Source organism: Aquarana catesbeiana, linkage group LG09, assembly GCF_042186555.1.
Source record: "Aquarana catesbeiana isolate 2022-GZ linkage group LG09, ASM4218655v1, whole genome shotgun sequence".
NCBI classification, from domain to species: Eukaryota; Metazoa; Chordata; class Amphibia; order Anura; family Ranidae; genus Aquarana; species Aquarana catesbeiana.
The window spans coordinates 182,616,537-182,633,895 of NC_133332.1; the positions used below are offsets into that span (position 1 = coordinate 182,616,537).

The 17,359-nt window shown below is 47.7% G+C and overlaps 1 protein-coding gene across 1 annotated transcript in view; it reads left to right on the forward strand.

The window, feature by feature from the left end:
• Nucleotides 1–17,359, forward strand: part of THOC2 (THO complex subunit 2) — a 251,420-nt gene that overhangs the window by 216,588 nt on the left and 17,473 nt on the right. Inside the window, exon 38 of the mRNA XM_073599433.1 lies at nt 14,323–14,370. Within this exon, the coding sequence (XP_073455534.1) occupies nt 14,323–14,350 (28 nt within the window). The 3' untranslated portion in view covers nt 14,351–14,370. The remainder of the gene's footprint in view (nt 1–14,322; nt 14,371–17,359) is intronic.

Below are 17,359 nucleotides of genomic sequence, written 5' to 3' on the forward strand. Positions count from 1 at the left end.
CGACAGTGCCCCCCCCTGTCCCATAGTCCGGCAGACCCAACTAGATCCACCACGGGTCAGCTTGGGGCTGTCCGGGAGAGTTTTATAGTTCTGTTTGCCGGGAAAGTCCATCAGCGTTCCCATTCTGCTTTCCTGGCCGATACTGTATGGTAAAATTGTAGGGCTGCAGTGCCAAGCTCCATCGTAACAAACGTCCATTATCCCCGGAGACCCGATTAAGCCAGATTAATGGATTGTGGTCGGTGAGCACCGTAAAAGATCGTCCGTAGAGATAAGGTTGGAATTTCTTGAGAGCCCACACCAGCGCCAAACACTCCTTCTCCACGGCTGCATAACCGACTTCCCTGGGTAGCAGCTTCCGACTGATGTAGGCCACTGGGTGCTCACCGCCATCAGGTCCTACTTGGCTCAGTACTGCCCCCAGACCGAATGTAGAGGCATCTGTGTGGACACAAAAACGTTTGGTTGGGTCAGGGGCAGCTAGAACAGGAGCTGAAGTTAGTGCATTCTTTAATTGTTGGAAGGCAGCTTCACACTCAGGGGACCACAGTACCTGTCGGGGAAGGTGCTTCTTAGTCAGGTCTGTCAGGGGCTTAGCGATGGAACTATATTGCGGGACAAATTTCCTATAGTACCCAGCTGTGCCGAGGAACGCCAGGACCTGGGTTTTAGTACGGGGGGTTGGCCACTTGGCAACGGCCTCAATCTTAGCAGGCTCAGGTCGTTGTTGTCCACTGCCTACTCGATGTCCAAGGTACTGTACCTCGGACATCCCTATGCTGCATTTCTCTGGCTTAAGGGTTAGTCCTGCAGCCTTGATGCGGTCTAGCACGACACCCAGATGAACCAGATGGTCCTCCCAGGTATCACTGTAGATCGCAATGTCGTCCAGATATGCACAAGCATAGTCCTGGAGGCCATCGAGGAGTTGGTCTACCATCCTCTGGAAAGTCGCCGGTGCATTCTTCATCCCAAATGGCATTACTTTAGACTGGTATAAGCCAAATGGGGTAATGAACGCCGATTTCGGAATAGATTCCGCATCCAGAGGAATTTGCCAGTATCCTTTGCATAGGTCAAGGGTTGTCAGGAATTTTCCCCGAGCAATGCGATCTAACAGATCATCGACCCGGGGCATAGGGTAAGCATCAGTGGTGGTGCACTCATTTAATCTGCGGTAGTCTACACAGAAGCGAGTTGTGCCATCCCGCTTCGGTACAAGGACCACCGGGGAAGCCCAGGGGCTGCTGGATGGCTCAATGACTCCCAATTCAAGCATCTCCTTAATCTCATGACGCATCCCCTCTCTCACTGCGTCAGGTATCCGGTAAGCTGCCTGTCTTAGTGGCAGTTGTCCCGGGGTCTCCACACGGTGCACTGCCATAGTAGTGTACCCAGGGACTGTGGAGAACATTTCCCTTCTCTGACTAAGGACCTGTCTAGCTTGTTCTCTCTGCGTCGGCCCTAGCTGGTCGTCAAGCTTTATCATCTCTATCCCTGCAGTAATTCTATTTAACTCCGGGAGAACCAGCAGGGGAAGATTCTCAGAATCTTCCACAGCTGGAGCACATATAGCGGCTACCTCTCCTGATCTTTCCCAGTATGCTTTCAACATGTTCACATGAAAGGTCCGTCGGACTCTTTCATCCGAACATTTAGCCACTAGGTAGGTTGTGTCACAGAGCTTTGCCACAACCCGGTAAGGTCCCTGCCAAGTGGCCTGTAACTTGTCCTGCTTGGTTGGTCTGAGGGCAAGAACCTTCTGCCCAACCTCCAGAGTGCGGTTCCGAGCAGTACGATCGTACCATCGTTTCTGCCGCCTTTGGGCAGCCCGAAGGTTCTCCTGGACAGTGTCCGTGAGCTCCTTCAGTCTGTCCCTAAACTTAAGAACGTATGCTACGATAGAGGACCCTTGGGGATCAATTCCCCCTTCCCAGTGGGCTCTGACTAGATCTAGGGGCCCCCTCACCCGCCTCCCATACAGTAACTCAAATGGGGAGAACCCGGTAGATTCCTGCGGCACCTCCCGATAAGCGAAGAGAAGGTGTGGCAGATATCTCTCCCAATCTTTGTGAGAGGTTGCAAATGTCCTAAGCAGCTGTTTCAGTGTTCCATTGAACCTCTCACACAGTCCGTTGGTCTGGGGGTGATAGGGAGAGCTCTGTAGGGGCTTTATCCCACACAGCCTCCATAACTGCTGAGTGAGCTCAGCAGTGAACTGGGTCCCCTGGTCAGAGATGATTTCCAGAGGGAAACCCACCCTGGCAAAGATCCGGAGCAAAGCATCAGCCACAGTTTCTGCATGGATATTTGCCAGGGGAATGGCCTCCGGGTACCGGGTGGCATAATCCACCACAGTAAGGATATATCTCTTCCCAGAAGGACTAGGTCTGGGCAATGGTCCAACCAGGTCTACGGCAACACGGCTAAAGGGTTCATCAATGATCGGTAAAGGGTGTAGGGGAGCTTTCAGCGGGCCCCCATGCTTACCCACCCGCTGGCATGTGTCACAGGTCCGGCAATACTGTCGGACATCCCCTGTAATCCCCGGCCAAAAAAACGACTGAGTCAGACGGTGGAGGGTCCGGGACATCCCCAGGTGTCCGGCTAAGGGTATGTCATGCCCAATGCGCAGCAGGTCATGACGATATTTCTGCGGCACAACCAGCTGCCGCTTGGGTGGATGGGAGGCTGTCTTTCCCTCAGTAACCCGATAGAGTAATCCCTGGACCCACTCTATTCGCTCCCTCTCCAACCCCCCAGGGTCCAATCCTGCTCTTTCCCTATAGCTAGCTAAGGAAGGGTCGCTAAGAGTTGCCTGAGCAAATTCTTGGGGAGAAGCCCAAGTCGGGATAGGGTTAGTTGGGGTAGTACAGTCTAGGTCAGGGGTGACAGGTCTTACCTGGGTCCCGTCCTCGAGGGAGCGCACCTCCATCCGGGCTTGCTGGCGGGTGGTAACAGGATAGGCTTCCGGGGATACATCCAGGGAGAAGGCTGAATTTAAACGTCCCAAATCGTTGCCCAACAAAACCTCTGCAGGTAAGTTCTGCATTATTCCCACTTCCACTTCTTTGGCCCCCGAACCCCAATCAAGGTGAACCCTGGCAGTGGGGACCCGCATAACATTTCCCCCGGCCACCCGCACAGCCACAGACCGTCCCGTCTGCTCTGCCGGGTTTATCATTCGGGACTGTATCAGGGTAATAGTAGCTCCCGTGTCCCGCAGTCCCTGTGCAGCCCGACCATTAATCCACACGGCTTGTCGATGGTGCAAACGATTATCTGTAGTGGCAGCTTGCACAGGGTCTGCCTCATGTAGAATTCCAATATTCTCCTCGCTTGGGTGAGTCACATCATCTCTCTCCAGACAGTGTGCAGCAGCCCGGGCAGGTCCAAGGGGCCTGTTGTTCCGCGCGTCCTGGGAAACATTCTGCGGACAATACCTCCTAACATGCCCTGTTTGGTTGCATCTGTAGCAGAGGTCCCCTTTTCCTCGTGAAGATGGTAGCTGAGTGGGGCCGGGGATTGACGGCTGGTGTGGAGGGGCAACGCTCCGTGGAATGTTGGGGACAGGCCGAGCTGGGGTCTTAGGCTCTGGTTGTACAGTCCGCCTTGAATCCACGTATTGGTCAGCTAGGGTGGCAGCTTCATCTACTGTGACTGGCCGCCGATCCTTTACCCAGTCTCTAACTTCATGTGGGGTATGATCATAGAATTGTTCCAGGAGGATTAGCTGGAGCGCATCTGCCATGGTAACAGCTTGGCGCCCGGTCATCCAACTCTCCGCTGCTCGGGTCATTTGATGAGCCCATTCTGTGTAAGGCTCTCTCTCCTTTCGGCGGAGGTTGCGAAACCTCAAACGGTGTGCCTCTGGAGTAATGCCGAAGCGAGCCAATAGTCTTTCTTTTACCCGGTCATAGTCCTGGCTGATCTCATCAGGGACATTATTGTACGCCTCTGCAGCCCTTCCTGTGAGACGGCTGACCAGGAGCGTGACCCAATCTGCTTTATTGACACCTTGGAGACCGCATTGACGCTCAAACATTTGCAGGTAAACATCCATCTCATCTTCACCATCTTGAAACATGCGGAAGGCGGCATAGGGTAGCTTTTTGCGGGCCGCTGGAGCTTCCCGGTTGAACATAACTGACGCTCCTTGGTCCCGCTGGAGTTCAGCCATTCGCAGCTGGGACACCTCTGTTAACACTTGACTGATAACCTCCTGCGGGGGGTGAGTACCATACAAGGCCAGTCGCCACTGGACGTCACGCTGGAACTTTGCCGCCTCTGAGGTATCTGCTGGTGGGTTACTGGCCTGGTCAATCTCCATTAGTTCGGTGATGAGAGTCGCTTTGGATTTGTTGCTGGAGACTTTTCCACGGGCTTCCAAGAGATCCTTCAAGGTGCTGCGCTTGAGTCTGGCGTAGTGATGTTCCATCTGCTGTTAGGAGCAGGGGGTCCCGGTGGTGATTTGGGTGTGCCTAGGCAAGAGGAGCATCCCAGAGCTTGCCACCAATTGTGACGGATCCTGTTCCACACTCCACTGAGTGCCTCCGTCAATAACACCGCTTACTCCAGTATGACCATCAGACAGATATAATATTATAGCTGCAGTAAATACAAGTCTAGTCGATAATAGCTTGTAGAATCTTGACTGCTTTATTGGACAGAACACAGCCTTTTTATACACATTTAACACAAGGGGTTAGATAACGAGGTAGGGCTGACTCATGGACACTCCCCCCTCCCCTCTAGCAAAAACTTAAAAGACAATAATATAATTAACATGTTAATTAACACAACACTTAAGGCAGACCTGGTGACCAGACAGTTCGTCTCTGCAGGTTAATGTGATCAGCTCTTTCAAGAATCATGTATTGGGCAAGTTAAAAAAAAATAAAAGATTAATATAGAAATACCAAATAACAGGGTGAATGTGGACAGAAAAAGGTCCTTGCAGCCAGTGTCCGCAACAGAGTGGAACCCCGATAAAAAGGGACCCAGTCCTTGAAGGTTTGCAAAACGCAGCCCGCCATAATGGGTGAAGGTTGGATTCAGCAAATCCTGCAGGGATAAGGTAAGGGAAGAAACTTAGGAACTAAAAAGTCCACCTATGTATTCTTTAAGGGAAAAAAATGTTGTCATGCTGTAAATCTCCACTAGAGGGAGTCTATGCACATACCCTTATCTGTTGTCTTCCCTGTAAAGCTCAGTGTCAGTCTGTGTGTGGCCGTTACAGCTTGCGCAGGGGGATTCCTCTCAGGTATGAGATCTGCCAAATACTTTTTTTCTCCCCCCTGAAGGGACCGGAGGGTTAGGGAAACAGCGGTGTACCCCGTACCCCCCTTGCCTTACCCCCCCCCCCCCCCCCCCGCGGGTGCAGAGGTCCTGAAGTTTTCTCACACTGTTTGTTTTCGTTGCCTGCTGGTGACAGGGCTCTGCCTCTCCTCCCCCCCTCGTGTTGGGTCTGCGGATCCGAAAGCTGCCAGCGCGGGAATATTTTTTCAAACAAAAGGAGGGGGTGGGTTTTTGAAGAGGGCGGGGCCTAGGCACGGCGCCGTGTAACGTCTACAAGGACGCACGGCAAACAGGCTTAACGGTTAGCTGGAGCAGTCTCTCCTCCGCTGAAAGCAAGGAGGAACCGAGCAGGCTGCACACAGGGACACAGGAGTGGTGGGGCACGTAAGGGTTGCAACTGGCATTCCTGATACAGGAAGGACATTTTTCCCAGCACTAGGCTGAACTTAATAGCGGCATCATTCTGTCATGACTATTTTCAGCAAGTAGTGCAATTTAATAGTACCTTTTGCTTTTGTGCTTAGGACGATGCGTACCAAAAAGACACCACAAAAACCAAAAAACCAACACAAAAAAAACGAAAGGTTTCACCCTCAGGCGTTAGGAATTTCAGTCGCACACTGTCATCCTCGCCTGAAATACCAATTATGGCCAGCCAGGGTGAGCCATTGGAACAAATTGATGGTGCAGCTGCTTCTCACATCTCCGCCCCTGTATACGTGATTGAAGATGCCTTTTCCTCCACCCTGCAAGGTCTGGAAAGAAGATTAGCGGCTTTAATCGCATCCTCCATTGAAATGGATAGGAAGCGTGCTAGATTAGATCCCCCTTCCCCACTTTAGAACCTTTGCAAGGGGAACAGTGGGCACAGGATGAGGTTTTACCCTCAAGCGATCAGGAGGAAAGACAAACCGACTATTCCTTTGCAAAGTCTTTTTCAGCCTCGCTGTCTGAGAAATTGCTGATACAATCTCTTACGGAGATGGTTCATTCTACTTTCATGCTACCCCTAATGGAGTCTGCTGGAAGCTCAGTTTCTTCCTTGGGTTCCTTAAAACCTTCACAGCCTTTGCATGCGTTTCCTGTCCATGCATTGCTAGAACAGCTTATTTATGCTGAATGGGATCACCCCGATAAGCATTTTCTTCCTCCAAATCGATTTTCAGTTCTCTATCCCGTGGAGGAGAAATTCACCCAAAAATAGAAGGTACCAGCAGTTGACGCTGCGATTTCCAGTGTGAATAACAGTCTAACTTGTCCAGTAGACAATGCACAAATGCTTAAGGATCCAACAGATAACAGGTTGGAATTCCTGTTAAAATCCGCCTTGGCAGGTGCCGTTACTCAGCCTGCAGTCACTGCAATAGGCATCTGCCAGTCCCTAAAGGACCAATTTAGACAGGCCCTTAAAGAGGTTCCTGCACAACAAGCCCAGGATTTGGCCGTACTACCAAAAGCATTATGCTTTGCCATGGATGCCATTAAAGAATCTATTCACCAGGTGTCATACCTTACGCTTACGCTCGTACATATGCGTAGAGTCCTGTGGTTAAAAAATTGGTCAGCCAAAGCACCATGTAAAAAGCTCCTGACTGGGTTCCCTTTTTATGGGATCGGCTATTTGGGGATGATTTGGACAAATACATCCAAACAATTTCTAGTGGGAAAAGTACTCTTTTGCCAGTCAAAAGAAAGTATAAACGCCCTTGATTTAAGTGAGGTAGAAAGAAATCCTGGATAGCCGCACTCTGGGATAAGGACATCTTTATTTCCATAAAATCCAACAATACAGTCAATTGCAGAGACGTACAGGGTGGTAGACTGCTAATGCGTTTCACATCATTTGGATGCTTATTTGTAGCTAAAGAGGGATAGTAGTAGTGTGGTATAAATAGAAAAGTGAAAAAGTAAAAGAGGGGGGGCGGGGTATGCATGCCGGTAAAACAACCAATCACCGCGCTGCATAGCAAACCCAGCGCGGTGATTGGTTGTTTTACCGGCATGCATACCCCGCCCCCCCCCTCTTTTACTTTTTCACTTTTCTATTTATACCACACTACTACTATCCCTCTCTAGCTACGAATAAGCATCCAAATGATGTGAAACGCGTTAGCAGTTTACCACCCTGTACGTCTCTGCAATTGACTGTATTGTTGGATTTTATTGAAATAAAGATGTCCTTATCCCAGAGTGCGGCTATCCAGGATTTCTTTTTACCTCACTGCAAACCAGCAAAGCCAGCACCTGGAACCAGTTCTTACTAGGGCGGTGTCATTCCCGTGCAATAGTGTTTGTGAGCTGCATTTCCTTTTTTCCGCCCTTGATTTAAACTGGCTCTTTCCCCTGCACCAGGGGCTTCCGCTTCTAGGCAGTGGCGATGGCCTCCGCCGTCAGACTCTAGAGGAAAACCTCAGGGTCAGGCCCAGGCTCAAAAGAAGACCTGGAGCCGGAAACCTGCAAAGCAGAATCCTAAAGCCTCATCATGAAGAAGTGCCCCCCCCCCCCCTCCCCAGGGTGGGGGGAAGACTTCTGCAGTTTTCAGACGGCAGGAGGAAATTCAGGACAGATGGGTCATATCCACGGTAACACTGGGGTACAAGCTGGAATTTCGGGACATTCCACCGTCTTGTTTCCTGAGCTCAAACGTTCCCAAAGATCCAGAGAAAAGGCAATCTCTGTTTTGGGCACTAGACCGATTAATGGCTCAGGGGGTTATCATGCAGATCCCCACAGAAGAGCAAGGTTTGGGGTTTTATTCAAACCTCTTCACAGTACCAAAACCGAATGGAGATGTCAGACTTTTTCTAGATCTAAAGAATCTAAATCCGTTTCTGAAGATCTGCTCCTTTCGCATGGAGACGATAAGGTCAGTAGTTTCTATCCTACTAGGAGAAGAATTTCAGGCATCTATCGACATCAGGGATGCATATCTGCATGTTCCTATTTCTTTTTCATACACCACGGGACATAGAGCTTCGTTAATTAATGGGTTGTATAGCTCACCAATAGGTGATTGGACACTAGCACACCCAATGAAGACCAGTCCCCCTCTATATAACCCCTCCCATAAGGAGAGTGCCTCAGTTTTTTTGCCAGTGTGTAAGGTGTTGGTCACGGTTAAAGAAGTGCTAAGAAGAAAGCTCTACTGAAGATCCCTCCGAGGATCAAGGAGCTATGCAACCGGATTTATCCAAAAAAACGCTAAAATGGATGGTACCCGGGCCTCGCTGAAGAGTGAGGTTTTGCCTGTAATGTCTCTCATGTAGAACTGGCCTCTGGGATCCAGTACTTTAGGCACATATTAAAAATTGCGCAAAGATACTTTGGCAGACTCTTCTACAGGTCCAGGGAAGAGGCCTGGACCTGTAGATGGGTGAAGATTGGATCTGTCTAGTCTTCAGCAGTTCCTGCGGCTGGGATTAGGTAAGTGAGAAAATCCTAAGAAAAAAATCTTAAGGACTTTCTCCTATGTGTAGTTGCATGCCCTACCTGTTTCCACCACTGGAGGGAGTAAAGAGGCATACCTGGTGTTCTACTTACCATGCTCTCCAGGAAACTAAAGCTCAGTATCAGCCGGTGCGTTGAGCGGCTCACTTCCTCTGCTGCAGGCTCTGCCACAACTCTGTAGGGGGGGTCCCTCATAGTCCGGGGTCCACGGCGCTCGTTGGGACCTTTCTCTCTCCCTCTTCTCGGCCCCTTGCTGCTGCCGCCATTACCCTAAGAGCGCAGGGGTTTGCCACGGGTGTTCCTCCAGCCACAGCGCAAGGCAGAATTTTTTTAATAAACCCCCAGACACCAGAGCTCTGCATACAGGAGGGACACAGCAGCTTGGGACACGTAAGTAATTCCATGTGTGTTGGATGCAGGCACACCAAGACACCTACTCAGCATCAGGCTGTGCAAATTAGCAGCATATTGTTTATATTGCTAGACTAGCTCAGCAGTTGATGCACCTGCGCTAGTACCTCTGCTTTTTTCTAGCTTAGGACTATGCCTTCCCAGGAGTTCAGGGGCAGGGAAGAGGGGCACTAAGGTGTCGCCATCTGGATCGGGGGGGTCTTAGTCATACCTGCCTGGTTCCATCCTCCCCTGCTGCACCTGATGCAGCCGCACAGGATGAGTCATTGCCCATGTCAGGCCTGCAGCTTCTCCTAATATGGCAGCTCCTGCATATGTCATTGAGGATACTTTAGCAGCAGTGAGATTCGGCAGGTTATTATTCAAGCTTATGGTTTGAAACAGAAAATTCTCCTTTTTGTGTGAAAGCGCACTCGACCAGAGCAGTAAGTGCTTCTTGGGCGGTGCATCACCAGGCCTCCTTGGCTCAGATCTGCAAGGCTGCAACCTGGTCTTCAGTCCATACATTTACCATATTCTATCAAGTGGATGTAAGAGGGCTTGAGGATACCGCCTTCGGGCGCAGTGTGCTGCAGGCAGCTATGTAGGCCCTCACATCTGATGGTGGTCTGCTTTGATTTGTCTCACTCCCTTCAAGTTGAGCATTGCTCTGGGACGTCCCATTAAGTAATTAACAAAGCTCTGTGTCCCGTGGTGTACGAAAAAGAAAATAGGATTTTTAATTGCTTATCTGTAAAATCCTTTTCTTGGAGTACACCACGGGACACAGAGATCTCCCCCCCCTTCTTATGGGATCCTTATTGCTTTGCTACAAAAACTGAGGTACTCTCCTTAGGGGAGGGGTTATATAGAGGGGGGCTTGTCTTCATTGGGTGTGCCAGTGTCCAATCACCTATTGGTGAGCTATACAACCCATTAAGTAATTAACAAGGCTCTGTGTCCCATGGTGTACTCCAAGAAAAGCATTTTACAGGTAAGCTGTTATTAAAAATCCTATTATTTCCCACTCACCAAAGGTTTCTGCGGTTCAAGGTAGAACAGCAGCATTTCCAGTTTGTAGCCTTGCCCTTCGGGCTAGCTACAGAACCCCGGGTGTTTACAAAAATCCTGGCCCCACCTCTAGCCAGGTTAAGGGCACAGGGCATAAGTCTTGGCGTACTTAGAGGATCTACTGCTAATAGACCAGTCGGTGGCTTGTTTGGAGCAAAGCGTGTGCATTCCAACCAGTTACCTGGAAAGTCTGGGTTGTAGTCTCATCCTAGAGAAATCTTCCTTAAAACCGAAAAAAAGGCTGGAGTGTTTGGGTCTGATCATAGACACAGCCCAGAAAAATGTGTTCTTGCCTCAGGCAAAGATCAACCCCATAAGAGAGCTGGTGCGGATGGTCAGGTCAAAAGGCGATCCCTCCATTCGCCTTTGCATGAGGTTGCTAGGAAAAATGGTGGCTTCATTCGAAGCGGTTTCCTATGCCCAGTTCCATTTAAGACTGTTGCAAAACAGTATCCTGTCTTCTTGGAACAAAACAATTCAAGCTTTAGACTTACAAATGCTGCTATCCCCAAGGGTGTCCCAAAGCCTCAGTTGGTTACTAACCCAGAATCTGCTGAAAGGAAAATCCTTCAGACCTATTATCTGGAAAGTGGTAACGACAGATGCCAGCCTTTCAGGCTGGGGAGCAGTATTAGAGAAGACAACTGTCCAGGGACAGTGGTCAATAGCCGAAAGAACCTTGCCCATCAATATCCTAGAGATTCGGGCTGTGTGTCTGGCTCTAAAGGCCTGGTCTTCCAGGTTACGGGATTGTCCTGTCAGGATCCAATCCGACAATGCCACAGCTGTGGTCTATATCAATCACCAAGGGGGCACCAAGAGTCTCTCAGTGCAGAGAGAGGTGAACCTAATTCTAACTTAGGCACGGAACATTCCTTTCTGCCCATCGGCAGTCTTCATTCCGGGAGTAGAGAATTGGCAGGCGGACTACTTGAGTCGCCAGAAGTTATTCCAGGGGGAATGGTCTCTTCACCCTGACATTTTTTGGGCTATTTGCCAAAGATGGGGGACTCCGGATGTAGATCTTCTAGCATCCAGATTCAACATGAAGTTAGTCAACTTTGTGTCCAGGACAAGGGATCCACTCGCATGCGAAACAGATGCGTTGGTGACCCTTTGGGATCAGTTCTCACTGATTTATGCATTTCCGCCTATACAGTTGCTGCCTCGACTTCTTTGCAGGATCAGGTTGGAAAGAAAGCCAGTAATTCTGGTAGCACCAGCATGGCCCAGAAGGTCATGGTATGCAGAAATTGTAAAGATGGCAGTGAAGGGTCCATGGTCTCTCCCACTACGGCCAGACCTACTCTCACAGGGGCCGATATTCCATCCTACCTTACGAATGCTAAATTTAAGGGCTTGGCTATTGAAACCCACATTCTGAAGAAACGTGGGCTTTCCGGGTCAGTTGTCTCTACCTTGATTAATGCAAGGAAGCCAGCTTCCAGGACTATATATTAGAGTCTGGAGGGCTTATGTTTCCTGGTGTGAATCCAAGGGTTGGCACCCTTGGAGGTATATCATAGGCAGAATTCTTGCCTTTCTACAATTAGGGGTAGAGATGAAGTTGGCCTTGAGTACTATTAAGGGCCAAGTCTCAGCTTTTTCGGTCTTATTTCAAAGACCGCTTGCTACACATTCTTTAGTCTGGGGTTTTATGCAAGGGGTGATGTGGCTTAATCCGCCAGTCAAACTTCCTTTCAACCCTTGGGACTTGAACTTAATTTTGTCAGTGTTGCAGAAACAGCCATTTGAACATACAGTATATTCCCTTAGTCCTTCTGACAAGGAAGTTGTTATTTTTAGTTGCTGTATCCTCAGCAAGGAGGGTTTCAGAATTGGCTGCTTTTTCTTGTAAAGAGCCATACTTGATTATTCATGAGGAGTGATGTTACGCCCTTGTCCAGACTTTTGGCCAAAAGTGGTTTCAGGTTTTCACCTGAACCAAGATATTGTCCTGCCATCGTTTTTTCCAAAACCATGTTCCAGGGAAGAGAAGTTACTACATTGTCTTGATGTGGAGAGAGCAGTGAAAATCTATTTAAAGTGGTGTTCCGGCCGAAATTATACTTTTTAAATAAAAATACCCCTATAATACACAAGCTTAATGTATTTTAGTAAAGTTAGTCTGCAAACCAAGGTCTGTTTTGTTGGTTTATAGCAGTAGTTTGTTATTTTATAAACTTACAGCAGGCCGTGGCCATCTTAAGTGTGGGCATCTGAAGACAGACTGTATTTCTTCCTGGATCTCATCCTTGCAGATCTCGCACATGCTCAGTGCAGCACAAGCAGTGTAATAGGTTTCAGGACAGGTTTCCATAGCAACGACAGTGTCAGAGGAAGTTGCTGCTCCTTCCCAGAAGGCATTGCAAACAGGAAATGATGCGATGGGCCACGGCCAGGGAGGAGGAAGTGAAAAATGAATACAGCAGATATACAGTAAGAGCTGAGAAAAAAATAAAAAAATATCCAATTCGTTTACAGTGCACAGTTTAGTGAGGGATGCTAAAGCGTTGTAAAAGTGGGTGGAACTCCACTTTAAAGACAACTGCTCAGATTATAAAGACTTGTGTCTTCTTTATTCTGCCAGAGGGTCCTAAGAAAGGACAGGCAGCGTTGAAATCCACTGTCGCTAAGTGGATTCGACAAGCTATAATTCAGACTTATAATTTAAGGGGTAAGATTCCCCCTTTCCAAGTCATAGTGCACTCTACCAGGTCGGTTAGTGCTTCTTGGGCAGTGCGTCACCAGGCCTCCATGGCTCAGATCTGTAAGGCTGCAACTTGGTCTTCAGTACATACATTCACAAAATTTTATCAGGTGGATGTAAGGAAGTATGAGGATATCACCTTCGGGTGTAGTGTGCTGCAGGCAGCAGTATAGGTCCTCATGTCTGGGGTACCCTGCGGGTTGTGTCTCCCTCCCCTCAAATAGCATTGCTATGGGACGTCCAATTAAGTTATTAAGGCTCTGTGTCCCATGATGTACGATAAAGAAAATAGGATATTTTTAACAGATTACCTGTAAAATCCTTTTCTTGGAGTACATCATGGGACACAGAGGTCCCTCCCCTCTTTTTGGGGTTTAAAGTGGAGTTCCACCCAAAAAAAAAAAAGTATTACTGTGCATGAAATAAAATGTAAAAACAAAAATTTTTTTTTTTTTTTTTTTACTCGCCTCCTAATGCCTGTTGCTATGTGGTCCCTTGAAATCTTCCTCTCCACGGCTCCTTACGTCACTTCCCTCGGCACCTCCGCTCGCTACTGCTCCTGGGAGATGTGTGTCATCGTTTCCCAGGAGTCAGTGGGTCTCGCCGAGGGCTTCATTGCCATCACAACGGGGCGGGCACTTCCGATGATGCCCGTTGTGATGGCAGCCTGATTAGTTGACGGTGTCCTGCCCCCTGTCGAATAATGCCCGCCCGGTACTACGCATGCATGGTGCTTGCGCAGTACGAAGCTGCCGAACATTGGATTCCACCTTTCGGCAGCTCCATACTATGCAATCGCTGCGCATGCGCAGTACAGGGCGGGCATTATTCGACGGGGCATTTCTCGGCAGAACAACGGTGGTGCGAAAATGACTCAATGCGCAAGATCGGGGAGAGAACAGGCACCATATCCCGGAACAGGATGCTTGTGGGTTTCACATGCCCACAAGCAAAATGAAATCGGCCAAGAAAGGGCTAACAAACTTTAAGAGATAAATACTTACATCGGGGGACACATTTTACAAAAGACATGAGTGTTAAAATGCTAATTTAAAAGCTTCTGAAAGGGTTAAAAAAAAAAAATTGATTGTAGTTGGAAAACCGCTTTAAGTATGTTGCTTTGCTGCAAAAACTGATGTGCTCCTGGAAGTAGGAGGGTTTATATAGGGAGTGAACTTCCTGGATTGGGTATACCAGTGTCCATCACCTGAAGCTGCCTATATACCCATTAAGTTATTACTTAAGGCTCTGTGTCCCATGATGTACTCCAAGAAAAGGATTTTACAGGTAAGCTGTTATAAAAATCCTATTTTCCTGTTTACTTTAACAATGTTTACTTAATATTGTTTATTTTATATAGCTAAATTTTAATGCACCCATTTATTTTCTTTAATTAATGTTTTTACCCATAAATCTTCAGATAAACACAGATAATGAATTCTGGCAGTATCAAGGTACAGTTGCCTTTTTTGAGTTAAAGTATTAGTCATGTGAGATTATTTTCCCCTTGCTTTGTAGCTGTAGGACGTTCTTGTCCTATTGTATGACTGAAAATTCACACTGTTTCTGACTTACTATTTGCTTTGGAGAACATGGATGTATGAAACTATCTTGACTTGCTGTAACTGTAAGAATATATTGTGTGGTACGGTGCAAATGCATATCTAAACAGGGTTTATTTATGTGTTTCTTAAATTCTTCTTTATTGCCAAAAATTAAGGAACCGGCCACAGTTCCTGTGAGTTTGCTTGATATCGTTGGCATTCTGCTGGATCTACAATGTTCATCTTTCTCTCACATTAATAAACATTGATCTTTTTTTGTAACTACACAGTTAAGCCATTCCAGACACCATGACATTCTTTTGTATGAAACTGCCACTATAGCAAAAGAGGGGATTTATGAATCTATGGTCATGAATTATCCAATGGCATTTCATGTCTGTGTATCTCTGGAGCCAGCGAGAACATGAAATGTCTGAATTTCAGGTATTCTGGACATAGGGAGCCTCTTTTGGTTAAGATGTTCCTTATTACAGAAACTGTTCGGTGTGAATGTTGCAACATTTTAAAGATTTCAACAATGTGTGTTCACAATAGACAAGGCGAAGGCCTTGTCGGACATTCTGTACTAACAATCCGATGTTAGTACAGCGACCTCCCCCGCTGGGCTATTGTGTTCTGACGGGGAACACCCAAACCAGCCCCCCCCGCCTGAACACTCCAGTCAGCGCTGAGAATGCTGACCAGGAGCCGGTCGGCTCCATGCTCTTCCAACAGAAGCCGGCCCGACTGCTATACACACGGGCCGAATGTTGGCCAGATTGTATTGAACCGGCCAATGTCACCTAGCATTTATCCCCTGTGTACTAGACTTTACGGTCAAAAGACTGAGATCTAAAAACCATGTACATATTGGTCATAGTCAAAAGTATAAACCCAAAATGAAATCAAATATCTCTGTGTCTCATTCCCATCCTTCCTTCCAAAGGTGGTTTCAGTGTTCCATCTTAATGAGGACATTGTTATGCCATCCTTATGACCTGCTCTTAGCATCCAAAGGAAGTCTCCCTACATTTAGTGGACGTTGTCAGAGCCAATAGTGTGTACCTAAAACCTTCTGCTTCTTTTAGGGCCAATTCACACAGCACAGCAATTTTATTGCAGTGCTAGGCTGCATTGCAGTTTGAATGAAAAACATAGGAAACAATGGTTTCCCGTGTGTCCCTGTGGTGACAGACGTTTTACCATGCCATGAAATGTCTATCACCACTCAGTGTGAATTGGCCCATAGGCAAACAGATTCCCTGTTTGTTCTGTCATTGTGTCCATGCAAGGGACACCACTGCTTCAAAGTCCACTATAGCTAGGTGGATAAGGAATTTGAGGGCTTATGCTTTAAAACAGGGGTCTCAAACTGGGGGCCCTCCAGCTGTTGCAAAACTACCCAAAAGTTCCATCATGCCTCTGCCTGTGGGAGTCATGCTTGTAACTGTCAGCCTTGCAATGCCTCATGGGACTTGTAGTTTTGCAACAGCTGAAGGGCCGCCAGTTTGAGACCCCTGCTCTAAAACACCTTCTGCTCTGTCACGTGCACACTCCAAAACAGTTAGAGGCATTGTGCCTCAGGGCCGGTTCACACGGGGGCGACTTGTCAGGCGACCTAGCCGCCTGACAAGTCGCCTCCCGTTCTGTACAATGGAACCGTTCTAATCGGAGCGACGCAAGTCGCTCCGACTCAGAAGAAAGGTTCCTGTACTACTTTGGGGGCGACTTGCATAGACTTCTATACAGAAGTCGTCTTGCAAGTCGCCCCGGCAGTGCGACCTGCAAGTCGTGCCGCGTCTAGTGTGAACCGGCACTAAAGGGTGAGGATGCGCTATCTGTTTTATCCAGCTGTATTCACTAGTGCAACTTGAAACATCTAAGTGAAAGATGGAACACTAACATGTCAGAATAAAAATCCAAAAATTCAAAAAACGGAATCACCGAGTTGGAAGAAGGATCACACCCCCCCCCCCCCCCCCAATGTCAGTATTTTGTTGGACCACATTTTGCTTTAAATACAGCCTTTAGTCTTTTGGGACATGTCTCTACTAACTTTGCACATCTAGACTTTGCAAAATTTGCTCACTCTTCTTTGCAGAACTCAAGTTCAGTTAAATTTGATGGTGACCATTTGTGGACAGCATCCTTCAAGTCATTCTACAGATTTTCAATTTTGGGGTTTAAGTCTGGGCTTTGACTAAAGCATGCAAGGACATTCCCCATTTTCACCTTCAACCACTGTGTGGTAATTTTTGCTGTGTGCTTTGGATCATTGTCATGTTGGAAGGTAAACCTTCTTTCCATTGACAAATTTCTGGCAGAGGGCAGCAGATTTTCCTCAAGAATATGATGGCAGTTTGCCCCATCCATTTTTCTTCTATCCTGACAAGTGCTTCATTCCCTGCTGCAGAGAAACACTCCCATAACAAGATATTACCACCTCCATGCTTTTACTGTAGGAATGGTGTTATTTGGATATTGAGCTGTATTGGATTTCCGCCAGACAACTTAAAGATTCTGAGGCCACATGGAAAAAGGTTTTCTGGTCAGATGAGACTAAAATTGAACACCTTTTTCCATGTGGCCTCAGAATCTTCAAGGTGCGTTTTAAGGTGGTCAGATGAGACTAAAATTGAATTATTTGGCCTCAACACCAAACAATATGTCTGGTGGAAATGCAATACAGCTCACCATCCAAATAACAACACCATTCCTACAGTAAAGCATGAAGGTGTTAATATCTTTTTATGGTGGTGTTTCTCTGCAGCAGGGACTGGAGCATTTGTCAGGATAGAAGAAAAATGGATGGGGCAAAATCCCATGCCAGAAAGTTGTCATTGAGAAGGTTTACCTTCAAACATGGCAATGACCCAAAGCACACAGCAAAAATGACTTT